At 37.2% G+C, this 27780-nt stretch overlaps 1 protein-coding gene across 8 annotated transcripts in view; it reads left to right on the top strand.

The window, feature by feature from the left end:
* VPS13B (vacuolar protein sorting 13 homolog B) overlaps positions 1–27780 on the top strand; it is an 859202-nt gene that overhangs the window by 698943 nt on the left and 132479 nt on the right. For all 8 annotated transcript variants that reach the window (XM_050801187.1, XM_050801183.1, XM_050801189.1 and 5 more), the window contains 3 exons: positions 4085–4287; positions 7303–7510; positions 7813–7997. In XM_050801187.1, the coding sequence (XP_050657144.1) occupies positions 4085–4287; positions 7303–7510; positions 7813–7997 (596 nt within the window). The remainder of the gene's footprint in view (positions 1–4084; positions 4288–7302; positions 7511–7812; positions 7998–27780) is intronic.

Raw genomic sequence — 27780 nt, 5'->3', positions numbered from 1 at the left:
GCATAATAGAAATACCTAATATGATCCAAATTTTGTATGTATTATGTTATTTCTACAAATATAAGATTTTATCATGCTTACAAATATTCTTTTTTAAATGAAAGCCACTATAGAGTGAGAAAGGAATCTCATTCCTCTCTATGCTTTGTAGACAAAATGTTGTCAAGCCCACTCCTAAAGAGACTTCCAGGAATAAATATCAACCTTTTCTGACTTTTCTTTAGTAGATAATTACCTTTGCTTCCATAAACTTGTTCTTTATGGCTTTCTTAGTTCTTTTGCTTTAATTTTGACCACTCCAAGTGATGGTTTAGGGTGGATTAGAAACAGACACACCTGAAGAGGTACTTAGCAAGTTTCTCACGGTCATAGAAAGAGGTTACAAATAAGGAAGGGGAGAAGGCTAGAAACCACTCTGTGCTGTTGGATTTGAACCTGAGGTATCAGTATGAATTCATGGTTTTTAATATATTTACCAGTGGATAGAGAGAGAGAGACAAAGATACGTAGGTATACAGGGGTTGCTATACATACATATACTTCTTAGCTCTGCTGAAAGGACCTAGCAGCAGTGACACCCCAGTAGCAACGAGCATACCTACCACCCAGATTTTGGTTTCTAGATACCATTCTTCAACAAAAGAAACCAGAGCTCCTTGGAGAAATGGCTGGTGTTGGAGATAGGGTGGGAAAAATACAAGATGAGCCTGAAATATTTTGTGGCCTGAAAGTAAAGAAGTTCTCAAAAAATAATGGGCATAGGCCAGGTGCAGTGGCTTTCGCCTGTAATCCCAGCACTTTGAGAAGCCGAGATGTGCAGATCAACCAAGGTCAGGAGTTTGAGACCAGCTTGGCCAACATGGTGAAACCCCATCTCTACTAAAAAGACAAAAATTAGCCGGGCATGGTGGTGGGCGCCTGTAATCCAAGCTGTTCGGGAGGCTGTGGCAGGAGAATCACTGGAATCCAGGAGGCAGAGGTTGCAGTGAGCCAAGATCATGCCACTGCACTCCAGCCTGTGTGACAGAGTGAGACTCTGTCTCAAAAAAAAAAAAAAAAAAGATGAGCATATACTAAAAGGACACAGGGACCATCTTAAAGGGCTCCCAATGGCCAAAGCTAGTTCAGAGTAAGCAACAATGTAAATAATGATAGTATTGGATTATAACCCATAAAAATGAATATTCATGTGTCCATACTGATATAAATAAATAATTGAATTAGTATATGGGGTAGAAGGGACAGCTCTGGTATATGTGCTACCGAAGTGGGCACTAGAAGGGACAGCTCTAAATAAGGGAAATAGGAAACCACCATTATCACACACCACAAGAAATCATTACAGGTGAGACTACTGGTGGATGCTAACATCAGTGGGTGAAAGTTTGAAGAAAAAGAGCATATTTGCATAACCTCCAAGTGTCTCTCCCGCAAAAATACTTATTTACAAGGGGAAAGTGTTAACTTTACAGTGGCAAAATGTGACAGACACCACTTTAGCCATATGATCAGAGTTAATATTGTAAATAGTAAAATATTAAGTATCACATACATCAATATGATGCACTAAGGGTGTCACTTCTGTGGTATTGCCAAAAATGCATAACCTCATTCTAATCACAAGAAAACATCAGATAAACCCCAACTGACAGACATGTTGCAGAATGATTGTCCTGGGTTATTCCACAGTATCGAGGTCATGAAAGACAAAGAAAACTGGGGGATCTGTCACATATTAAAGAATACTAAGAAGCTTTGATGATTAAATTCAGCAGAGATCCTTGGTTGAATCCTGGACCAGAAAGAGGAAAGTAGTGGGAAAAATGGCAAAATTTTAAAAAGATGTGTAGATTATTTAAAAGTATTATATTGATGTGGATTTCCTGATTGCAGTATTTGTACTAAAGTTACTTAGCTAGGTGAAGGGTATACAGGAACGTTATACAGTATGTTTTTTCAGCTTTTGTGTAGGTCCAAAGTTATTCCAAAATAGAAAGCTTTTTTTTTTTTTTTTTTTTTTTTAAGTGAAGGGTCTTGGAGTAGATGATTTCTAGATCTCTTCCATCCAGCCTTGTTATGTTACAGTGGTACAAAATGAAACCGAAGATGTAAGCAGTTTTATTTCCTGTCTACCAATTAAGAAATACGTTGAGGCAGCTGAAAAATAGGATCAGATTCTAAACTGTCGATTCAGTTCAATGGAACATGTCCTGAATAGCTACTGTTGTGCCCAGGACTACACTGAATAAGCTGGTCCTTGCCTCCAGCGTGGTCAGTACTAGAGCTTGAAAATGGTGTGATCGTCTCTTTCAGTCACTCATATTATTCAGGTGTCTCTTCTTTGATGTTTTAAAATAATGGAATTGGAGAGAATGAAATAGAAATTGATAAGTTTTAGAAATTTGTCAAAGGAAATAAGAGCCTTCAAAGAGGACCTTAGATTTTTCAGTCTGGGTGCCTGAAGAGATAATGATAACCATTAAATAAGGTAAGCAAACTAGGTGGCCTTTGGCATTAAACACTGTGTACAAGGATTCAATATGACTATCACAATAAGATTACAAACAGTTAATTAGGTATGTCAGTGTGGGGTTGTACAAAGATATGTGTATTTGAAAATAAAAGATGATGTAATCCTGACATTCTGTTAATGCTCATTTACTAAATAATTGTACTGAATTAAGGCTATACTTTTATGCCTTTATGGCAAATTTCTGGATGATGAATAGATATATTTCATTTAGCAAATATTTACTTTTAGAAGTTTTAGATATTTTAGAAAGGTAATGCTGTTAAGTCAGAAAATTATGGCTTAAGTTATGGACTCTGTTAATAAAGATGGTTTTTTATTTGGGGGTATTTTGGGGCCTGTTTCTATTTCTTTTATTTTCTGGAGTGCTTTTTTTGCTTGTTTATTTGTTTGTTTAGACTGAGTGAAAGCTTTGAATCAGGATAATTGTAAATGAAATGGTAGTTTCAGTTTCACAATTTGATGAAACATTTTAAGCAATGGATTTCCACCATGATTATTTTTAAACAAAAGTCTTATCTCTAACGCTTTTGTGGGTGTGATGCCTTCTGTGGAGGATTAGAGGTTGAATATCTTATTTCTGCAGTAGGAATATACAACTTATATGAAATTTTCAAGTCTCTACAGAATTGAAAAGTCAGTGTAGTTACTGTACTTTGAAACATGTGTATACTATGGGCCTAAGGTGTTTTTTAATCTTTCATCTTTTTTAGGGATCAAATATCATTAGAAAAATAAGCCATGGGCATTACAAACGTGGTCTGGTGAAATTCAATATTCACTATGACAATTTAGAATATGAGCTCCTTGGGAGGAAAGTTAACTCACCACTCTAACTTTGCATCTAAATATCTTAAAATGTGCCATTGGTTTTATGAAAACGTTTTGATCTACACTCCTATTTTAAGTTCAAAAGAAAACCTACATTTTAAAGTGTATTCCTTTTCTGGGTATATTTACTTTGAACTATAGCATATAGTTTTTCTCATAAATCTAACCTGCCACTATCTGTTTTTAAGACTTTGTAAACTTCAAGTGGTTATGATGTGTGAAGTTTGGATTAAACTAAAATTTTTAGAAAACACATGTTATATATTTTGATTGTTTTGAATTTTAACATGGGCCAGTAAAAAACTTGAGTGTCTAGCAAAGTAATATACTGCACTCTGTTACTGTACGAAATCACAGAAAATTACCCTTTCCCATCATGTTAACAATAGACAAATGAAGCAGCTGTTCTTATTCTTAATGTAGTTGCTTGAAAAACTTGCACAACTTAATGAAAATGTCTCTACTCATAAAACTTAAAATGCTCACACATGGAAAAAGTCATAATGTTTTGGCAAATATTACTTTGTTAGGAATGTGAATGAGGTATACCTGCTTTATAACTAGAACTCTGTATAAATGGCATGAAACGGTGGTGGACTGCCAACTGAGCAAGAAGACTCTGACAAAGGATGAATTAATACTCTTCAAAAATACAGACAGTTCTTTCCCAAACATTTTTTTGATAAGGATGAATTATATACTCTTCTCTATTTTTTTTTTCAGGCGTAATTCTTGGGTCATCATTTCTACTCACTATAAACGATTTTCTCCTTAAAACAAGTCTCAAAGAAAGAAGCCGCATTCTGATAGGACCATGTTGTGCTACTGCCAATCTGGAAGCTAAATGGTGTAAACACAGCGGCAATCCAGGCCCGGAGCAATCCATACCAAAAATATCCATTGACTTAAGAGGAGGTCTGCTACAGGTCTGTGGATATTGGCCATATTTTTTTCATAGGTTATTAACTAGCCTCTGTTCAGTTTTTGAACTGTTTCACTAAATTTTAAATGTGTGGTAAGAAAGGGTATTTGTCAGATTGCTACTTGTTAAATTTTCCACAACTTTATTGAGATATAATTCATACACCAGACACTCTACCTATTTAAAGTATACAATTCAGTGGGTTTTTAAGCATATTCGCAGAGTTGCACAATCATTACCACAGTCAATTTCAGAACATTTTCATTACCACCAACAAAAAAACCCATATCCATTAGCAGCCAGTCGCATTACCCTCTAACCCCCTCATCAGGCCTAGGAAACCACTAATCTACTTTCTGTCTCTATAGATTTACCTATTCTTGACATTTCATATAAATAGAACCATATAACCTGTGATCTTTTGTGACTGACTTCTTTCACTTAGAGTGTTTTCAAGGTTCATCCATGTTTACCAAGTGTCAATATTTTATTCCTTTTTATGGCCAAATAATATTCCATCATATGGATATACCATATTTTATGTATTGATTCATCAGTTGATAGACATTTGGGTTCTTTCCACTTTTGACTGCTATAAATAATGCTGCCATGAACATTTGTGTACAACTTTTTGTGTGGACATATGTTTTCATTTCTCTTAGATATGTAACTAGGAGTGGAATTGCTGGGTTGAATTTTTTTTTTTATGTGTAGACTTTTCTTTTTGAGACAGGATCTTGCTCTGTCACCCAGGCTGGAGTACAGTGGTACAATAATAGCTCACTGTAGCCTCAATCTTCCAGGCTCAGGTGATCCTCTTGCATCAACCTCCTGAGTAGGTAGAACTGTGTACCACCACACCCAGCTAATGTTTCGTTTTTTGTTTGTTTGTTTGTTTGTTTGTTTCAGTAGAGATTAGGTCTCACTATGTTGTCCAGGCTATAGATTTTTTAAATTATTAATACTAAAAGTAGTCAACCTGTTGCAGGCACAGTGTCACTAGCAATATATAAGAACCATTTCCTAATATTAAATATTTTACATGTGATGAGATCTGATTACAACACTTGATAAATTAGTCACATTGCAAGCTCTTAATGCATTTGTATTAACAGCCAAGTGTAGAATATATGAAGATATCCAACTTATTTCTTGATTATTTTGTGTTTGGATAGATTTTAATTTAATCTTTATGTAATTTGATGCCACTTTAAACTTGACATGAATCCAAAAAGCTTGAAAGATTCACAGTGATAGAAAATTAAAACAACTAATTGGTCAATAATAGAGACATTAAATGTGAATTTTCTTTCTTTCTTTCTTTCTTTCTTTCTTTCTTTTTTTGAGATAGGATCTCATAGGATCTCATTTTGTTGCACATCCTGAAGTGCAGTAGTGTGATAACAGCTCACTGCAGCTTCAGCCTCCTGGGCTCAAGAGATCCTCCCACCTCAGCCTCCCAAGTACCCAGGACCACAAGTATGCACCACTATGCCTGACTATTTTTTTTAAGAGACAGGTTCTCACTATGTTGCCCAGGCTGGTCTCAAACTCATGGGCTCAAGTGATCCTCCACCCATGCTGGGATTACAGGCATGAGCCATAGCACCTGGCCAATTTTTTGTTTTTATCTAAAAGTTGTATTGCCTCAAGTTTTCACCAGTTTTCTTTTTAATGTACAGAGCAAGATTTGGGAAGATCCTAATAACTTATTGTTTTGTGTTGCTTTGGAGATTTTCAGCATCTATCAGAAATCTTCATATATTTAGCAATAAGCATGTATTACTTTATCAAGAATATTCATTGTCTTACCTTTTTTCCAAGGCAGCCAAGTAACTTCACATTAAAAACAGCAATGATCTGTTTACATGACCAAGTGCTTAAAAATAAAAAGTAAGAAAATTTTAAACCACAGCATCAATAAAAGCAAAAACAAAGTACAGTGTATTATCTCTGTATTACAGTCATTGTCTCTTGACAATTTAAAGGCTAGAGCACAACATTCTACTCCCCATTTTGACTTTTCACCTATCTCTATTTTTCAACATCCAATAAAAATAAGATTGATGAGAACACAAGTACACTTAGTGTTATATCTCTTACTTTCATTTCTGAGATGCCTTAATTCCAGAGAGCAGAACCTAAGCCTAGGGTTTAAAATTTACCCACACGATATAGGGCTATTATTTTCTACTACTATATATTCTTTTGTCTTTTCTGTGTTACCTGGTTCTCTTAGAATTGATAGTTGTATTGCCTTTATTTAGTGTTTACAGAGAAATTTAACATTTTTGAAAGTTTTAATCTTCATTGTAACCTACTGGTCATTATATGTCTATAACTTATTATAGACTAATATTACTCACATGCAGAAAAAGAAAACTTAATCTCCATTAGAGGAAACGCTAAGTCCTTTTGTTCTGAAACTCTACTGTAGCTACTGTAGTATAGTTGATTCTCAGGGGCTCTGGAATCCTCTGTGTTGGCACAGTCTTACTAACCACGGAAGTTGGGAGCCTTCTAAGTTCAGGTTCATTGAGAAGGCTCCCTCTCTTTTTCTCTGAAAAATAAAAGTGCAGAGAAAGGAACCCTATTATAAGGATTGCTTATTTAATCTCATGACAAAATGTCAGAGCTATTCCACAAGATTATTATTATGATTTTATTAACATTTTGGCCTAGAGGATCTTCATTGCCTTCTCTCAGACTATAATAGGGTTCTTTTCCCTCTTAGCTAAATTAATTCATAAACATTACTTCACATCAACATACTTCAACATTTAAATTTTATTGTTATTCACACAATATAAAATATAATTAATTTTTTGTTGTTATATATTTACTCAAGCAGTAGAATTTCATCCTGTAGGTCAGTTACTTTTTAGGAATTATAGTTTATTATAAGTAATTAAATTGAACATAATTACAGTCCTACAGTAATTCAAATATGATTACACCTACTTAGTCTCAAGAAATATTTGTATTTAAAAGCCACTAGAATTTTTTTATGATTTTAAAGGTCTTCTGGGGTCAAGAACATTTGAATTGTTTAGTTCTTCTACATGAATTACTCAATGGATACCTTAGTGAGGCGGGAAATTTTGAAGTACAAGTTTCTGAACCAGTACCTCAAATGTCATCTCCTGTGGAAAAGAATCAGACATTTAAAAGTGAACAAACTTCAGATGACCTACGGACAGGTCTATTTCAATATGTACAGGATGCTGGTAAGTAGCAGTAGCCTCAGTATGAGAGTGTGTGTGTGCATGTGGGTGCATTTTAAATGCATGTTGACTAAATAATAACAATCAAGATGACTTTTTAAAGTGCATTAAAATTTGCAGTACAAAAATAGTACGTTATCATTCAGTCTCTCTTAGGGGAAGTTCTTGATTTCTTTCTGTTCCAGAATATATATAAAGCCGATCAACTAGCTTCTTTATATCTTTTATTCTCATAAGTTTTTCTTCCTTTACTAAACCATGTTCCCCTTTAAAATTATACAATTAATTATATTTTTATTTGACAGAATATTTGAAATTGCCTGGGGTCTATGAAGTCTTATTTTATAATGAAACTGAAGATTGCCCAGGGATGATGTTATGGAGATACCCAGAACCTAGAGTGCTCACCCTTGTACGAATAACTCCTGTGCCTTTTAACACCACAGAGGATCCAGATATTAGCACAGCAGACCTTGGTGATGTGCTACAGGTATGTAATGACTATTCATTGTAAAATGGAAATATTGTGGAAAAGCGCTGATCATTTATTAGGAAAAATGTTTGGAACATACTTACTTCTTACATTAATAGTATCAGAGAGAAATACACATCTGTGTATGTGGTATGTGTGTATCCACACACATATATAATAGGATTTTTTAAAATAAGGGAATAATGTAATCCAAACTCATGATACATGGCAATTTTCAGAGTCCTCAGTTCTACTCTCCATTTTATTGTGAGTAGATTGTAATGGGACAAGGAGGTGTCATTTAGTTCACCGCTCCTTTATCAAGTGCCTGTCATGTGTTCACACACTTCAGAGCTTCTAGAGCTGCCCCATGAAACAAAATATGCCCATGGAAGGCCAGAAATAGATGATTGTAGTTTTCATTTCCATAGCTGAAATGGTCTTGGGGCTTGAGGTAGGCTGATTTTTCTATCAAAGAAAAGGTCTAACCAGTGATCATATTCTCTAAGGTTTTGTGAAAGTGTGTTGCTTGTTAATTCCCTGAGTTTAATATAAATGTCATTGTGGATATCACTATATTACCACTGTACTTACTAATATTCTACTGATAGGAATTTTTCTTAAAATTTGTTTCTTCCTTAATCTTCCGCCTATTACTAGATCACACAACCACCCACTCAAAATCTACAAGTCATTCCTAATTGCGTTCTTTCCCTACCTCCCTGCATCAAAGCCCATCAACAAGTCCTATCAGTTCTGTCTACAAATTCTCTCTGTTTCTGCTGATGCAACTTGAGTTCAAACTGCCATCTTCTGTTCCCTACTCCAGTAGCTTCCTAATTGGCCTCTATGCTTCTGTTCTTGACCACTTGGAATGCATTCTCTAAATAGCAGCTAAACTGATGTTTTTTAAATGTAGGTTATACTATATCACTTCCCTAACTTAAAACCCTGTAGTGGCTTCCTCTAATACTTAGAACAAAATTCAGATCTCTTGCTGTGGCCTGCAAGGACCTATAGTCTGGACTCTGCTCACCTCTCCAACTGGAGTTCATGCCAGTCTCTCCCTTTCTCATGATCCTTCAGCCACTCTGGCCTCCTTTTTCTCCTTGAGCAGACCACCTCTGTCACATTACCACCCTTATTCTTTGTCAGTCAGGTACCAGCTCAAATGTTGTATCCTGACTAGCCCACTACAAGTACTTCATTCTGTATTGCATTACCTTGTTTTACTTTCTTCATAGTTCTTATTGCTAGTCGGAATTATGTGTTTGTTTACTTGTGTGTGATCTTTCTACTGTTAGAAAATAAACTCCCTAGCCGGGCGCGGTGGCTCAAGCCTGTAATCCCAGCACTTTGGGAGGCTGAGACGGGCAGATCACGAGGTCAGGAGATCGAGACCATCCTGGCTAACCCGGTGAAACCCCGTCTCTACTAAAAAATACAAAAAACTAACCGGGCGAGGTGGCGGGTGCCTGTAGTCCCAGCTACTTGGGAGGCTGAGGCAGGAGAATGGTGTAAACTCGGGAGGCGGAGCTTGCAGTGAGCTGAGATCCGGCCACAGCACTCCAGCCTGGGTGACAGAGCCAGACTCCGTCTCAAAAAAAAAAGAAAAGAAAAGAAAGTCCTTATATGCCTTATATGCCTCTGATACATAGGTACACTCACCAAATTTTTGAAGTGACTGCTCTGTTTTAACAAATTACATCTATAACACAAATCAGTTACATATTAATATAAGTAGTATTACAATCTTATTTCTTATTTCTTTTTTTTTTTTTTTGAGATGGAGTCTTGCTCTGTCACCCAGGCTGGAGTGCAGTGGAGGGATCTTGGCTCACTGCAAGCTCCACCTCCTGGGTTCACACCATTCTCCTGCCTCAGCCTCCCGAGTAGCTGGGACTACAGACACGTGCCACCACACCCAGATAATTTTTTTTTTTTGGTATTTTTAGTAGAGACAGGGTTTCACCATGTTAGCCAGGATGGTCTCAATCTCCTGACCTTGTGATCCACCCGCCTCAGTCTCCCAAAGTGCTGTGATTACAGGTGTGAGCCACCACATCTGGCCTACAATCTTATTTAATTCTTATTTAAATTCTTCATTGTAATATGTTTAGTCAGATGTTCATCTTCTGAATTGGTAACAGTGAAACGTCATCATTTCGTCAAGTGAACTACAGTGCAGAACAATCCAAATTGCCAAGATGTCAGCAGTCTCTATTTTGATTCTTAAGTTCTCCCATCTTTTTTTCCTTATATGCCAAGGCTACTGTCTGGGTCCCTGGGACTGTTTGTTTCCCCTCCTATCAGAGTCTTATTCATGATGATATTCTCTACTGGTATTCTTGGATTCTTTTTGCTAAATGAAACAGCAATGTCTGTGAATTCTGTCTTATTAGACTTGCCTAAATGCAGAATATCTGTAGATTTTCAATCAAAATGAAAATACTCATATATTAAAGTTTTAGCTTCATGTAATGGCTAAAGGTTTATAGTTATAGCTAGATATTAACACATTTATTAACATAAGTCTAATAATTATTGGTGGTATTATGTAAATTATATTAAATAAAGCATCTAAGATAGTACATTTACTAGTGGCAGTTTTCTATCTTCTCACTGCTATTAGGAGAGTATAGTGATTAAGAGGATGAACTGTAGCCAGAATGCCTGGGTTCAAAGTCTTGCTCTGGCACTTGCAAACATCGTCACATTAGACAAGTAACAACTACTCAGGTTGGTTTTTTGTTTTACTTTTTACTCCAACAACAAAATGAGGCTAATAATAACGTGATGATTATAAGAATCAATACAATCAATATTTATAAAACTCATAGAACAGTGCCTGACACATAGCAAATGTTATATAAGTTTTGAATATTACCACTATTACAGATTCAGCAGTCTAATTCAAAAATCTGAAATCCAAAATACTCCAAAATCCAAAACTTTCTGAGTGTTAACATGATGCTCAAAGGAAATGCTTATTGGAGTATTTCAGATTTTGAATTTATGGATTAGGGATCCTCAACTAGTATGTATTTGTAAATATTCCAAAATCTGAAAAAAAAAAATCTAAAATTCAAAACACTTCTGGTCCCTAGCATTTTGGATAAGGGATACTCAACCGATGTTATAATGACTGTTGTCCAAATTCCTTTCATCAAGTAGAAGCACAGGCTAGACCAAGGAGGTCTGGAGTATGATGGATAACTCTACAGACCAGCTGAAGTAATCCAGGAGATCAGAGACAGTCCCAGGGACCCAGACAGTAGCCTTGGAATATAAGCAAAACACAGCCTGGCAGGTTTCAGCAAGCAAAGAGTTGGTATCAAAAAGGTCTTGCTATGTTTCATATTTTGTTGGAGAAATGAAGATCCCATATGTGGGCAAAATTCAAAGACAGGGATGCTGGCCTAGGGAGCAAGCCAGGATTGTAGCTACCGGAAGTTAAAAAGGAGGGAGAGCTGGATCCTAGTGGTGAGAAGGAGCATACTCAGAATCTACGGCTTGGATCGAGGAGCAGAGCAAGACTGGCAGTGAGGCTTACTTGATGCCATGCTGCTGAGCTCTCAGTTCAATCCTCATATTCTCCCAACTAGGATCAGAGTTTGTCCCAGAGCTTAGAGTGGGTCTCATCTGTGGAAACAACTCTCGTGAATTGCAGTCTTAGAACCATGCAAAATACTTTGTTTCATTAGAACTTCAGTTGAGGACAGAACATATGTAACATGAATCACAAGTTCAATTTAATACAACAGCTTTCTCCTTGAGGTTCTACAATGCCAGTCCCTGGTCTTGCTCTGGGGGATCCAGAGACAGATAAGACATGATCACCTCATTGAAAGCTCAATCCCTCAGCCTAGCAGGGAAGTTTCTGTGGCTGTGTGGGGTAGAAGAGTCTCTCTAATTTCATCTGTTGTCAGAATCATTCTCCTACCATATGTGATTATTTCTAGTTCTGTACTAGAGGCACAGCTAAAATCCTCAACAGCTGATCCTGAATTTCGGGGAGCTTATGAAAGGAAGGCCCTAATCAACCTGGTGTATATTATAAAATGGGTTTTGAAGTCTCAGTTGCCACTGTCCCCCCACCCCCACCTTGTTGTAGCTAACTCAGTGACCTTGGGCACACTACTGAACTTTTTGAGCTTCAGTTTCCTAAATTGAACATTGGAGTTGATGTTATCTACCTTTCACAGTTGTTGTGGAGTGTTATATCTAATACACTTTAAATAAATACCTTACACATAGTGAGCTCTTAATAAGTGCTTGTTTCCTCCCCTCCACTTTCTCTTATCACACAAATGCCTGGACCACTAAAAAAAGACTCCTAAATGGAATTCCAGCCTCCGGTATCTCTTCCCTCCAGCATGTCCTTCTAAGTTTTTACAGGAACAGATAGATTGTGTAATTCCCTGAAGAAAACCTTAAGTGGCTCTGTCACTCTGCTAGACTGACCTTGAGAGCCCTGCATAAACTGCCCCCATCCCCCAATTTTGCCTTGCAGTCCCTTAGACATGGTTTGTCCTCTATCAAACTGGCCTATCTGGCATTCCCCAAACCAACCTGTGACATCCTACTTCCTCTTCATTTGAATCCCTCCCATCTCTGCCAGCTAAATTCCTCCCCACACTTCAGAAGAGCTAAAATGCCATGTAGTCAGTGAAGCCTTTCCTAGATACCATGTTCAAACATGATACAGCCCTCCTCTGAAATCTTGTAGCACTTCATGGTACTACTTTTATGCTATTTTTCAACATATTCCTCACACTTGAACTTACGTGTCCATATCTTGCGTCTCTCCTAGATTGTATGTCTCTAAAGGAAGAGGTTGTATCTAATTTGTCATCATGTCCTTTACAGCAGGGGCTCCCAGCCCATGGCCTGTTAAGAACCAGGCCACAAAGCAGAAGGTGAGCACTGGGCAAGCATTCCCACCTGAACTCTGCCTCCCAATCTAATGAGCAGGGCCAAGATTTTCATACGAGCGCAAACCCTATTGTGAACTGCACAAGTGAGGGATCTAGGTTGTGGACTCCTTATGAGAAACTAACCAATGCCTGATCACCTGAAGTGGAACAGTTTTATCCCAGAATCATCCCCCTGCCCCTTGGTCTATGGAAAAATTGTCTTCTATGGAACCGGTCCCTGGTGCCAAAAAGACTGGGGACCACTTCTTTACAGTATCCATCGCAGTAGAGATGTTTAATAAATACATTGACTGGATAAACAAATCCATGAACTTCCATGTTCTATTTCATATCATTCTAAAATATGATATTATATATCACTATTTTATGGAACAAATGAATGTGTTTTGATTTTCTACACCAAACTATATCAGGGTGTGTTGTGTTATTCGGTGGTACCATCTGCTGTACACATAATCTAATGTCATTACATTACTCAGCCTCTTTGTGATATCATTGAATAGTCTGCCAAGCTTACTTGCTCCCTTAAACAGTAGCTAGTTCCTAAATACAGAGATATATTAATCTCCTTAGGTTTAGTCCTCAAAACAGAATTGAGTTTGGATGACTTTTTCCTTCAGGACAATTTAGTTCACTTAAAAATTGACCTTATAGAGTTGACTTACAATACAGAAGCCTCAGATTTGTCTCTTTATATTCCTCATTCCATGATTGTTGATGAGATTTATAAACAAACTCCCCATATCGCTTTATGGAATTTATTTTGTAATTGTAATGAAAAATGTAAACATAAAAACATGTCTATAATAATAAATCAAACTAATCATAGGTTCTGAATAAAAACCTCAAAAACTAATGTTCCTAGAACACAAAAGCTTATTTTATGGTCAGCTTATGATTTTATCATGTGAACTTCTAAAGGTTAGTAGCATATTTAGATCTCAATAAAATTAGCATCTGTTAGGTAAAGTAATGCCACCAGCCTAGGAGTGTTGTGCAGTTTAAATGGGTCTAACTGTAAGAAATTTCTGGCACACTATATGGCACATACTAGGTTTTCCTCTCTCCTAATCCTCCTGTGTACACTGCCTGTTGAGGATTCCATTTTGGAAATGCATATGTTCCCAGATTATAAATATTCAATCCATTTTTTGGTAGTAAAATTGGTAATGGGTATTTTAATTCCTATACAGATTTGTCATGGTTCTTGGCCATTGTCACATGCCAAATGAAGATATCTAAAAGTTTATGTGAACATATAAATGAAAATAAATATGAAAACAAGAAGAATACCATGATAAGGGAACAGGAGCAAATTCTTAAGAGTGAAAATGCCTTTTTTAATTGAGAAAATGTTAGCCACACCTGGCTAATTTTTGTATTTTTTGTAGAGATGGGGCTTCACCATGTTGGCCAGGCTGATCTTGAACTCCCAACCTCAAGTGATGCACCCGCCTCTGCCTCTCAAAGTGCTGGGATTACAGGCATTAGCCACCAAAAATTCTATTATTTATAAGTTACCCAGTATGAAGTATTTTATTATAGCAGCATAAACTTTCTAAGACACAGAGAGAACCTAATTGCTCCAGTGGGCATTTATGATCACCTGTGTGTTTTATACCCAGCACTGTACTAGGTACTTTACATAATACCTAATTAAATTTAATTTTATTCCATGAGGTAGACATCATTCCCATTTTACAAGTAGGAAAACTGAGGCCAAGAAAAAGTTAACTGGTTATGAATCATGAAATTTATAAGTGAGGGAGCCAAAATTTAATCCCCAGTCTGTCTGAGTTTTAGTCAAGGTTTTATAAACCTGTTTTTTTCACCTATATATAAAAAATTGAGATGATACATTAGGATGACAGTGAGCCACCTCATTGAGAAATGTGGAAAGAAGGAAAATAGAATTATCCTTTTACTTCAAATGCTAAATCATGAAATAATGAGTTAGACAAAGATATGCGAAGTAACTTTAAGTCAATAAAAAGACTCACAAACACACAAGATGGATTGGATGTTGTATTAGTCTGTTTTCACACTGCTGATAAAGACATACCCAAGACTGGCCAATTTACAAAAGAAAGAGGTTTATTGGACTTACCGTTCCACATGGCTGGGGAGGCCTCACTATCATGGCGGAAGACAAAAAGGAGCAAGTCACATCTTACATGGATGGCAGCAGGCAAAGAGAGAGCATGTGTAGAGAAACTCCTGTTTTCAAAACCATCAGATCTTGTGAGACCCATTCACTATCACAAGAATAGCACAAGAAAGACCCGCCCCCTAATTCATTCATCTGCCACTGGGTCTGTCCCCCTGTGTCTCTCCCACTGGGTCCCTCCCACAACACATGGGAATTATAGGAGCTACAAGATGAGATTTGGTTGGGGACACAAAACCAAACAGTATTCGGTTTTAAGATAGCTAGAGAAAAACTTTTCCTTTAGAAGGATGACTGGTCAGCTCGGGAGCCCAGGAGGGTCACAGAAGTATTTGTTGGAAGAGATATTCCTGGCAGCAACCAAAGAAATGGTGCCTAAGAGTCTGGTTCACCTGGTAGCTAAATCCCCTTTATGGAAATGAATGTAGCAGCTGTCAAATCTCTGTGTCTAACATTCAAATCATGTTACCACCTAAACAACCTTCTAATAGTTTGGCTCCCAGTGTAGTCTGTCTACATGGAGAAAGTATATCACACACTGGTTGAGCCAACATCAGTATCCAGGCTGCTTGGCAGTTATACATCTCATGGTAACTTAATAACATAACTTGGCATTTGGTTTATATGTCAGTCTCTAGTGAACTTTGTTAGCATGAGTCAGCATTCCTAAGTCTAGTCAGTGCTAGAATACCACTGAAATTTTCTGAGACTTCAGGACCAATGGCTAGATCTTCAATGATGGTGAATCCATCACATTAAATGCCCTCTTCTGGCTACCTGCCCCTCCCAGCAGGTTGGCCTTTCCCTGATGACATCTCTGTTCGATATGTCACAAACCTTTTCAAACAAATGTCTATTCTCACTACCTTAAGAGTTCTGAGGAATGGGGATAATGTGTGTGGAGCATTTAGCATAATGCCTTACATAGTTGAAGATCCAATCAATTATTATGACACATAATAAATGGTAGCTGTTATCATCATTATCTTCTTCCTCCTATCAATTGATCAAAGAATCTGGATTCTAATGTGTTAGACCAAGAAAACCCTGTTTTCTGAGAAGGATGTTTTTGTGTTTATAGTCTGTTAATGTCGTAATAATTGTTAGGGATTCTGGCCCTGTGTGTGATTGATGAATGGAATGCTTTCATTGAGAGCAACTGCTGTGAGAGACTGTCTTCCCCACAGTTATGGTTAGTGGACTCTGGTAGTATGTCGACTATTGTTCTCTAGGTTGCAGGTAGCGGAAACCCCACTGAAGTAAGCTTAAGCTAAAACTGGAGAGGGGTTAATATCAAGATACAGTGGGGAGTCCTGGAAACAATTGCAAATTACAGCCGGGCCTCTGGAAGAACTGGGGCCAGGAAAGGAAGATAGGAGCCCAAGGGAATATTCACTCACTATCGCTTTTTCTCTGCTTCTTTCCCCATATATGCTTTATTCTTCCCTTTCAACAGACTAGCTTTTTTTCTCCCTTTCTTCTTGGGCCACCCAGTAGTTTCCCCACAGCTTCCAGAGCTCCAAAAGTCACATTTACAAGTCCAGCCTCCATTTCAGATCCACATTCCTAATTGACCAAGTTTGGTATCAGGTGCTGTTGGCCCAGTCAACTTTGGTCATGGGGAGAGCCACATTTTACCAACATGGCTATGAATTGGGTCATTGTGAACTTTACAGAGATCCCCTAGAGGATCTATTTTATGTCACATCTCTCTTACTGCTTTTGCTTTCCACCCTGGCTAGATTGGCCAAACTCATGGTTTGTGCTGACCTCTCACTAACAAAAATTGACTCCATTTTGCTATGGTTTTTCCGGCTTTTCCCTTTGCAAATATCTGGAAAAGCCATTTTGCTCTGCACATCAAAGGCTATCTGCATCTGGAGAAAAGCCTCACACCATTTTTAAATCCCACCACTATCTTCCCCTAGTCTCCTCTCAAAATGTAGGTTAGACAAGGTCCTTGGTCGTACAGACACACATGAGATAATTTCTTATCTCTAGTGTGCTTAAGATCAATACCTTTCTTGACCAGTGCTTGCTTTTTAATGTAATGACTATGTAATACATTGGCAACTTCACAGATTCTATAAATAGTCTTCCAGTTCTAATGAAGTATGAGAGCTTAACATATAAAGTAATTTTCTGTTTTTGAAATTGAGTTTACAATGTAATGTTTAATGTCTGTAGCTTGATGGTGATTTCATTGTGTTGAATTTTCTAATAATATTTTATCTACTACTTGTCCACAGACTGAACTAAAGCTTCATTAAATCTTATAGTTGTGTGGGTTTTCTGTCTTTTTCTTAATTACATGGAAAATGTTCTGAGTCAGATAGTAATAGTCAGTATTATCCAATCAAGTGAAACTAGACTTTTGCTGCTTTAAATTTGACTTTACAAGCTTCCTGTAATTTTGAAGCACATGAACCTGTTAGGCAAAGGTTATGATATTAGCACATGAAGGCACTACAAAAAGAGAATCCTTCTGAGAGTTATTTGCAATTGAATATAATTTGCCTCTTCCACACATAGCTTAAAAAAGAATAAAAGGAAGTGTTTTTGGTGTTTCTTTTCAGCTGGGTTGGGCGGTTCACTTATAGCTGCACATATGTTCCCAGAATCCTGAGCCTTTTTATTTTATAAGCACCTCCTGCCCACTGGCAGCTGTACTAATGTGTCCCAGAAGGCTTTGCTCCTATCTATCATCTTTAGGAGGGATGCTCAAAGCCAGATATGAAATTCATTGTTGTTGAAATGCAGAAAGGAAAAAAAAAAGCCTTGGGGGCTTTCGGGAAGTAGGAGGCTGAGCCAGACTCTTAGGAAATAAAGGAAAGGAACAAGTCCTGTGTACCCAGTGGACACAATAGTAAATGTTTTTGAATGATGGGTAACGGTGCTGGATCAACTGCTAAGTGTTTTGCATCCAGAAGCTATTGCCTCCTTTTTTTAGACAAAGAAAAATCTAAAATAGAGTATTCCCTGAATATACTTTTAATCATTCTGTCTTCATAGTGTTATAAAAGTATGAAAAAAAGATCTTGGAATACATTAAAAAGAGCCCTGCCTGATAATTTTGAGGTTAACTCACTAAATACAGATGAAAGGACCTGGGCTAAACGCTGAGAGAGAGACACAAAAGTGGAGAGGGCTCTAGCTCTTCTCTCAAAGTACCTGTAGACTTTTAGGAGGGACAAGTACATAAAACATGACAGGGCAGAACATGTGACATGTCACAAAAAAGCCACAGAGAATCTGCCTTTTTAAACAAAGCTTATGTCTGAATGGAGACATCAAGACAAGGCTTCATGAAGGAGATGGTTACTGAGTTGATCCTTGAAGGATGAAGAGGATTAAAACTGAAAAAAAATGGAGTGAAGGTGTATGTAAAGAAGAACTCAGTGAGCAAAATTTCAGAACTGGGTAGAGAGGGCAGAACATATTTCTGGGAAGTGGCAAATCTGGTTTGACTAGCACAGGTTAGACAAGTATGGGGTTAGCGGAAGAGTGATAGGCTACAGATGTGGCTTCTTAATCTCCATTGATTCCATGGAGGGAAAAGAGAGGGAAATTCATTTATTGAGCACCTAGTATGTACCAAGCACCAAACTTGTCATTTTATATGTAATATCCCTTCTATCTTCCCTCTAACCCTGTATGTACCATTATCTTCACTCTAACCCTCTGTGGTATGTACTGTTTAGAGCTAAGGTAAATCAGGTCCTGAGAAAAATAATTTTCCCAAGATCATAAAGCAAGTTAAGGGAGTAAAACCAGGACTCAAATCTTAGTTTGTATGACTTCATAATTCTTTCTTCTTTGTTGTGCTACCTTGACTACATTTAGAGTGTGGGGTTTACATTTCATTTGATAGGCATTGGAGAATCACTGGCAGTCCAGAGCTTTGGAAACATTGGTAGTCTTGTGGAGGTGGAATGGGGTCAGGAGAGACCAGAATAAGAAGACCTGGTAAGGGTCTTAGAGAGATGAGAGGCTGCAACCTGAAGGGAGTAGTGGGGAAGGAGAAAAAGAAATGAGTGCAAGAGAGGTTGTAGAGTAGAAATCTATGTTCTTGACAACTAATACGGTAATTTAATGAGGAAGTAAGAGAAGTCAAGGTGATTGCAAGATTTAAGCTCAGTGGGATGTATGGCAAAAGCATTTACACAATTTTGGAAATAAAGAGGAGTGCCTGCTATGCTAGGCACTATTCACTTTGTGAGGTGCTTTACACACATTCTGTCTAAGCTGAAATCAACCCTGCAGAGAGAGTGTCGCTATCCCCCTAATACAATGAGGAAGCTGAGGATCTGAAAAGTTAAATGGGGGACCTCCTGTCACTGAGCAGTACATGAATTAACATGAGATTTAACATACAATTTCAGAAAGTTTATAGACCCCTCTATAAGCCGTGTATGAGTCTCTTGTGAAGAATCACAAGAACATAATAGACGCTGCTGGGGCTTTTCAGCTCTGTCAATTAGGATTAGATTCAGATATGAAAGACAGAAAATATACAATACCAGTAGCTTAGGTAAAATAGAAGTTTATTTCCTATCACACATGGGAACAGTCTGGAGGTTAGCGATCTAGGACTGCAAATGTCTCTACAAAGTCATGAGGACCCATCTTCCTGCCGTATGCTGTTCTGCCATCCCCAGCACTTGGTTTTCCTTCATGGTCTAGGATGGCTGTACAGGCTTCAGGCATCTTGTTCCTACTCCAGCCATAGGAAGAGGAAAGGACCAAAACAGAGCATGCCTCTTCCCTTTATGGATATGCCTTGGAACCCACACACTGTACTGCTGTGCTGCCAATATCCCAGAGCCCAGAATTGTGTCACATGGCCACACCAAGTTAAAAGGGAAATGGGCTCATTTGCAGAGGAAGAAGGAAAGAGGAGATAGTGGGAGACAACATCGGCCCTGCTGGCATCACAGCTATAATACCAAGCAACTGTCCACAGTCTCTCCACCCACCAAGTAACCCGTGTCTCGTCTTACCTGATTGTGAGTTTCTTTATCTAGTCTATGGTGCAGTAAGAAAACTCACTTTCTAGTTCATTAACGAAAGGTCTGCCAAGGCAGAATTTGTAGAGAACACTTAAGAAGCAAATAGGATTTTCGAAACAAAAAATAATAATGAATAGTTTGAAATGCTAGCATTCCTTGCCCTTCAAAAAAGTAAGAGGTGGGGAAGGAATCTGTCAGTAAGACGTGCTTTTAAAGTAAATGGAAAACATTTGCAAACTGAAAGAATACTGAAGTCATTTTTATCCTGTCACTTTATTTGGTAGTAGAAATTTTATTAGCCTATTCCTCTTTTCCTATTAAATACTCTCACATTTAAAAGGGGGAGGGCAGCATATCTCAAAATGAAGAACTGTGCTCAGCAATCAGTGTGTTTGATGTTCACTGCTCAGTATTAAAAATGTTTGGGGTGTAAAAAATGAAAGAATAGTAAATATGAATTGATGGTCTGTGACCACTTTTTATGACTTGGTCTCTGCCAAATAGCAGTATTTGCCTCCTATGAGATTCACAATAAAAACCATTATCCATTAAGCATAGATCATTTCTTGAGAGCTACATTGTTGAAGAGAACAGCAAACAGAAGAAAAAAGGGAAGTACAGAAAAGCAATGTTGTCCAGCTGTTAAGAGCACAAATTCTGGAGCTAAAGTCTCTGGGTCCAAATCCAAGGTCAGCTGGTGATCTTGGGCAAGTTATGTAAAGTAACTTCTTAGTACTTCAGCTTTCACATCTGCAAATTAGGGATAATCGTAGCTCATGCCTCGTTCAGTTGTTAGGAGGAATAAATGACTGTTGGATGTAAAAAACATGTAGAACGGTGTCTAGCACATAGTTAGTGCTGAATAAATGTTAGCAATTATTATGTTCTGCTAAGGGCTTATCATCTCCAGGTGCTAATTTGTCTCTTTTTCTGCCCTAGATTTTGAATCTTGGAGGCAATCTGAGTTTTGATTGCAAGCTACAATTTCTTTACCTCTTTATCCTTTCCATAAAGATATTAGAAAAAATTTATTTTTGTCAAGCACACATGGCCTCCAATTTTTAAAATTCAATGCCTAGTTAAAAAAATAATGAAACTTTATTACCTTAGATGTTTTCTAGAAACATTTTTAAATGCTACATCAAAGTTAAAGGTCTTGGTTCTCTTATGCTTTTTAGCAGCAACCTTTTTAGCAGCTCTGTTGAGATATAATTCACACATCATACAATTCCCTAATTTAAAGAGTATAATTCAGTGACTTTAATATATTCATGGAGTTGTGAAGTCCTCACTAGAATCAATTTTGGAAAATTTTTATCACCTCTAAAAGAAACCTAGGACTCTTTAGCATTACCTCCTGGTCTCCCCAACCCCCAGCCCTAAGTAATCACGAATCTACTTTATATCTGCCTATTCTGGACATTTCACATAAGTGGAATCATATAAATATAGTTTTTTTTCTGACTGGCTTCTGTCATTTAGCAGGTTATTTTCACAGTTTATCCATGTTGTATCATGTATCTGTATTTCATTCCTTTTTGTTGCCAAATGATATTGCTTTATATGGATATACCACATTTTGCTTATCCATTCATCAGCTGATGGGCATTTGAGTATTGGTACTTTTTGAATCCGTATTTACTTTACTTAGACTCTGTCGTGTCCAACAAACTTGAGGGGAAGACCGAAAGATGATGATGAGGATTAATCATATTTACAAGGTACTCTTAATGTACATTTTCTCAAAAAGCTTAAAATCTAAGCTTCATGAAACAAATAGATTGGCAATAATTACCTAGCAAAATACAGTAAGCATTATAACTAAAGGCAGGGATGGGAGTTAATATAATAGAAGATGGGTGTGAAAAGTAGACTTAAAGCATGATAGTGGAGGGTCTTTAAAAAGTGCTTGCTGAGACACTTGGGCTTTATTCCATAAATAAACACTTTATTCTGTGAAGGTAGCCATTAGGGCTATTGAGCTGAGCAATGACCATGACCAATTACAGAGGAAAGAATGAATCAGGACATACTATATATTGGAGGCATAGAGAACTGTTTAGAGCACATTGTAATTATTCGCAAGTAATAGGAATAACAGTTGGAATGGGAAGGAGGAAATGAATGTAAGATGGAGACATCTAGAGGCAGAATAAACAGATTTCAATACCTGGATGTGTATGGTAATGGGAAGGGAAAATTAAAAATGACCCTATTCTATTCTATTCTAGATGACTAGATGGATGGAACACCATTAATGGGGACTGGAAATGTCAGAGAAAAGTGGAGCAGCCAGGAGTATGGAAGAGATAATAGGTTCTACACTGGACAGTTATAATTTAAGGTTTTGGAGGAATAATCATAGTAAATGCCACTAGAAGTTTGGACATGTGGGCTGATAATTCAGAGAAGAGGGAGACTTATTTAAGAAATGGTTTGGGGAATTATCTTCATGGAAGTGAAAACTGAAACCAAGAAAGCAAAATAGAAGTCACACTCAGAGAAAGTAAAGAGTTCAAAGACTAGAGAGATGAGGATAGAACCATGAAAAAACTCACTGTCTCTAGTAAATAAGTAGTAGATGAGAAATTTTAATCGGTTGAACAGTTTCCCCTCCCAAATTCACTTCTACCTGGAACCTCAGAGTGTGACTTTATTTGGAAGTAGGGTTTTTGCAGATGTAATTATGATGAGGTCAGAGTGGATTAGAGTGGGCTGTAATCCAATAAGCAGTATCCTTTATAAGACAAAGGAAATTTGGACAGAGATACAGACACACAGAGGGGAAGACCATGTGCAGAGGGAGGCAGAGATTGGAATGTCGCAACTACAAGCCAAGGAACGCCCAGGATTGCTGGGAACCACCAGAAACTAGAAGGAGGCAAGGAAGAAGTCTTCTCTATTGCCTTCAGAGGGAATATGGCCCTACTGACACGTCAGTTTCAGACTTCTAACCTCCAGAACTGCCAGAAAATGAATCTCTTGTTTTAAGCCAGTAAGTATGTGATAATATTTCACGGAAGCCCTAGGAAACTAATACAGGAATCAACAGAGGAGTGGTCAAAAAGGAAGGCCATGGAGGCAACAGTGTCAGGAAAGCCCAGGCATAGTGAAAATCTCAGGAAGTTTACAGAGCTCAGTGGTATCACGTCTGCAGAAAGAGTATATTATGGACTAGGGGGTGGAAAAAGCTGTGAATTTGACAACTTCCAGATCACCACTGACTTGAAGAGATCAATTTTAGTTGCCAGAGCACCATGTAGAGCTCTTTGAGTAGCCCATCTCCCTCTTGTGTTCTCTGTACTTGGGTCACAGTGGGCTTACTTGTTTGAAATCCTCAATACACTGTTAAATAGCAGTAGAGGCTGTGTCTTTTGCTTTATACCAATGTCTCCCTGTTTAGAGACTGGAACGTAGCAATTGCTCAGTATGTGTGGAAAGGATTGAAGGATGGAGAGAAGAAGTGAGGAACTAGAAAGGTATGAATTTAGTTTACAGTTGATTTTAGGACATGGAGGGGGTTGTTTTTAGGAGGGCTTATAGGTAGAGACTTGAGTGCTAAGATTCTCTCCTTAGAGACAGGAGAAATTAGAGGTAAAAATAACAGTTTAGGCCCGGCGAGGTGGCTCATGCCTGTAATCTCAGCACTTTGGGAGGCTAAGATGGGTGGATCATTTGAGGTCAGGAGTTCGAGACCAGCCTGGTCAACATGGTGAAACCCCATCTCTGCTAAAAATACAAAAAAGTTAACTGGGTGTGGTGGTACACACCTGTAGTCCCAGCTACTTGGGAGGCTGAGGCAGGAGAATCGCTTGAACTCAGGAGGCGGAGGTTGCAGTGAGCTGGACCATGCCACTGCTCTCCGGTCTAGGCCACACAGCGAGACTCTGACTCCAAACAAACAAACAAACAACAACAAAAATCAGTTTAAAAGAAGAAAAAAAAATAGTGAGGTGACAAGGTTTGGGCTATATTCATGTGCTATTGTACTGTAGCCCACAAACCTTGAAACAAACTTGGAAAAAAACCCTAAGATTTCAGGACTGAAGGATGTAGTTTTTTACTTATTTTTATATTTTTGCTTCCATGTGTTTTCTTATCTAGTGTCAGACATTGTGCTGAGAGCTTTATGTAATAATCTCATTCAGTCCTCATACTACAAAAACTTATTCTTATTTTATAAAAACTGTTACCATTCTTATTTTACAGATGAGAAAACTAAGCCCAGAGAGGTTAAATAATTTTCCCAAGGGCATTCCAATGGTAAATAGCAAAGCTGAGATTCTATCAGGCATTCTGATTATTGAACCTATACTCTTAACTACAGGGATGGATATATACTTGTAGTTTAATGAAAAATTCTGTCCTATTGAATTTGAAGTGTTTCAGGAAAGCCTTTGAATATGTCCTTCTTAAAATACACTTTCACATATGATCAGTGTTTCTTAAATTTTTCCAGTCTATAGATGGGGTGATAGGGTCCCAAAGCAGCAGCCTCCCCCAACAAGCATAATGTTTTTGAAATCACCTCTTGTTTTCCATCCAAATTCTGTATTTTACTCTACTATGCATTTTTATTAGTTTTACTATTATAAAATAATATTCTAATTTCTATTTCATTACCTATACTGTTAATTGAGAGATCCTCTTGCATTTATAAAATTAAACCAAAAGCATGTATCAGACAGTTTTCTCTACCTTGTTGCCACAATATTTTGAAAACCTAGACTTATACAAATAAGTAATTACAGATGACAACCATTTTTTTTCACTGCTTTATCAGCCACATAGTGGTGAATCACTGAGAAGAGATATTCAGAATGCTGCCAAAGCAGCTAAATCACATGCTGGTTTTAGGCTACTATTGGAAGGAATTTGGTAAGTGTGTTTTCTTGTTAACAGTTCTCTTATATCATATATTGTACTGGAATAGTTGCTTATTCAACATATGATGTAGGAGACAGCCTCTTTTAACTATCTCAAGGAAATACCCACCAAAGGGCATTTCTAGTGAAGAGCGATGACTAATGTGGTTGTGCTCTACTTTGGGGAGTCTCACTATATATAAGCTGAACGCCAATTTTCAAAGGACTCGTTATTTTTTTGTTGTTGTTGTTATTATACTTTAAGTTCTAGGGTACATGTGCACAATGTGCAGGTTTGTTACATATGTATACATATGCCATGCTGGTGTGCTGCACCCACTAACTCGTCATTTACATTAGGTAGATCTCCTAATGCTATCCCTCCCTGCCCTCCCCACAATAGGCCCCGGTGTGTGATGTTCCCCTTCCTGTGTCCAAGTGATCTCATTGTTCAATTCCCACCTATGAGTGAGAACATGCGGTGTTTGGTTTTCTGTTCTTGCGATAGTTTGCTGAGAATGATGGTTTCCAGCTGCATCCATGTCGCTACAAAGGACACAAACTCATCCTTTTTTATGGCTGCATAGTATTCCATGGTGTATATGTGCCACATTTTCTTAATCCAGTCTGTCACTGATGGACATTCGGGTTGATTCCAAGTCTTTGCTATTGTGAATAGTGCTGCAATAAACATACGTGTGCATGTGTCTTTATAGCAGCATGATTTATAATCCTTTGGGTATATCCCCAGTAATGGGATGGCTGGGTCAAATGGTATTTCTAGTTCTAGATCCTTGAGGAATCGCCATACTGTTTTCCACAATGGTTGAACTAGTTTACAGTCCCACCAACAGTGTAAAAGTGTTCCTATTTCTCCACATCCTCTCCAGCACCTGTTTCCTGATTTTTTAATGATCACCATTCTAACTGGTGTGAGATGGTATCTCACTGTGGTTTTGATTTGCATTTCTCTGATGGCGAGTGATAATGAGCATTTTTTCATGTGTCTGTTGGCTGTATGAATGTCTTCTTTTGAGAAGTGTCTGTTCGTATCCTTTGCCCACTTTTTGATGGGGTTGTTTGTTTTTTTCTTGTAAATTTGTTTGAGTTCTTTCTAGGTTCTGGATATTAGCCCTTTGTCAGATGAGTAGATTGTAAAAATTTTCTCCCATTCTGTAGATTGCCTGTTCACTCTGATGGTAGTTTCTTTTGCTGTGCAGAACCTCTTTAGTTTAATTAGATCCCAACAACTAGCTCTCTTAACACAGCTCTCAGACTTCATTTTATTGCAGTGATCTTGAAACACATAAGAGTACATTCACAGTTTTATCTTATATTTGTTGATTGAAAATTATTCAGGGTTGTAGAAATATTTGCTAAGCCAACTTTAAACCGTTTTTCAAAAATAGACGATGATTTCATTAATCTTACATATATTTTAAACCCTTTATCATGACATCTTTTTTGTTTTTAATTCTCTATGAGGAAAAGTCATTTCAACCCAAATTCCAAACACCAACTATCTTTTTCTCTTTAGCTAAATTATAGTATATCTGTATAATATAGCAAGCTTTCAGAGTTCCTTTCTACTTCATTAAAAATTATCTTAAAAGATGGGTACTCAAATTACTAAGTTTTTTCTCTTTCTTAAAACATTCTTTTGAACACATTAAGAAAATTCAGAGCTTAGCCTTGATGTAAGCTACTTCTGTTGATCTTTTATTCAGAATAAAATATGGTCTTGAAGAATCAACGTTTTCACAGTTTATCCTATTGTAGATTTGACTCCTTCTATACATACAACCTTATATTTTTTTCCAGGCAGTATCTTTATCTCTTTAAAGTCTATATACCATGTTGAAAATCTTCACCAGTTATTTTACCATTGAGTATAAAATATACCTTCATAAATACCATCATATTAATACCATCAACATAGACCAATAAAATAAACAACTTACTAATGTTTAGTGCTAGTGCTATCATCTAGTGGTAAGTTAAAGAACCTGTCTATCATACAGTTTTTTCAAGTATGTATTTTGAATACATTAAAATATATCATTTGATAGCATATAATAGGCATGGCACTTTTTTTTTTTTAGCTTTTAGGCTGCCTCTTTTTTATTTTTTTTGTTTTTCTAAGTTATGTGGATTTAGTTTGATCAAAATTATTTCTCTCATATAAACTCTACCTTCCAAAGTGATTCATAAACTGATCTTGAAGAACTTCAAGTTATTTTTTGGAAGTTTCTTGTTTTATATGTGTCCTATTTTATTCTTCAAACTGAGACTTCTATCATTCAATCAATTTTAGTTGAAAAAAATTTGATGATTTCCCTGAAAAAATTTTTCTATTGTGAAAAATTTCAAATACAATAGTCTCCCTTTATCCATGGTTTCACTTTCTACAGTTTTTTTTTGCCATAGGTGAGTACAGTACAGTAAGATATTTTGAGAGAGAGACCATATTAATGTAACTTTTATTATAGTGTTATATTAATCTTTTACTGAGCATAATTTATAAATTAAACTTTATCATAGGTATGCATGTATAGAAAAGAACATATATAGTGTGTATATACATAGAGAGAGAGTTCAATCCTATCTGCAGTTTCAGGCATCCACTGGGGGTCTTGGAATGTATCCCTCATGGATAAGGGAGGACTACTCTATATAGAAGTAGAGAGATTAGTATAATAAACTCTGAGTCTGACCCATCTTTAGTAATTATCAGTATCCTGTTGTCCTTGTTACATCTATTCTCTACTTTTTGTTGATGTTGTTATTGTTTTTCTGGAATATTTTAAAGGAAGTCTCAGCTGT

Source organism: Macaca thibetana, chromosome 8 (assembly GCF_024542745.1).
Source record: "Macaca thibetana thibetana isolate TM-01 chromosome 8, ASM2454274v1, whole genome shotgun sequence".
Lineage (NCBI taxonomy): Eukaryota > Metazoa > Chordata > Mammalia > Primates > Cercopithecidae > Macaca > Macaca thibetana.
The sequence above is the reverse complement of the archived record's forward strand: the minus strand, read 5'-3'. Positions and strand labels throughout refer to the sequence as shown.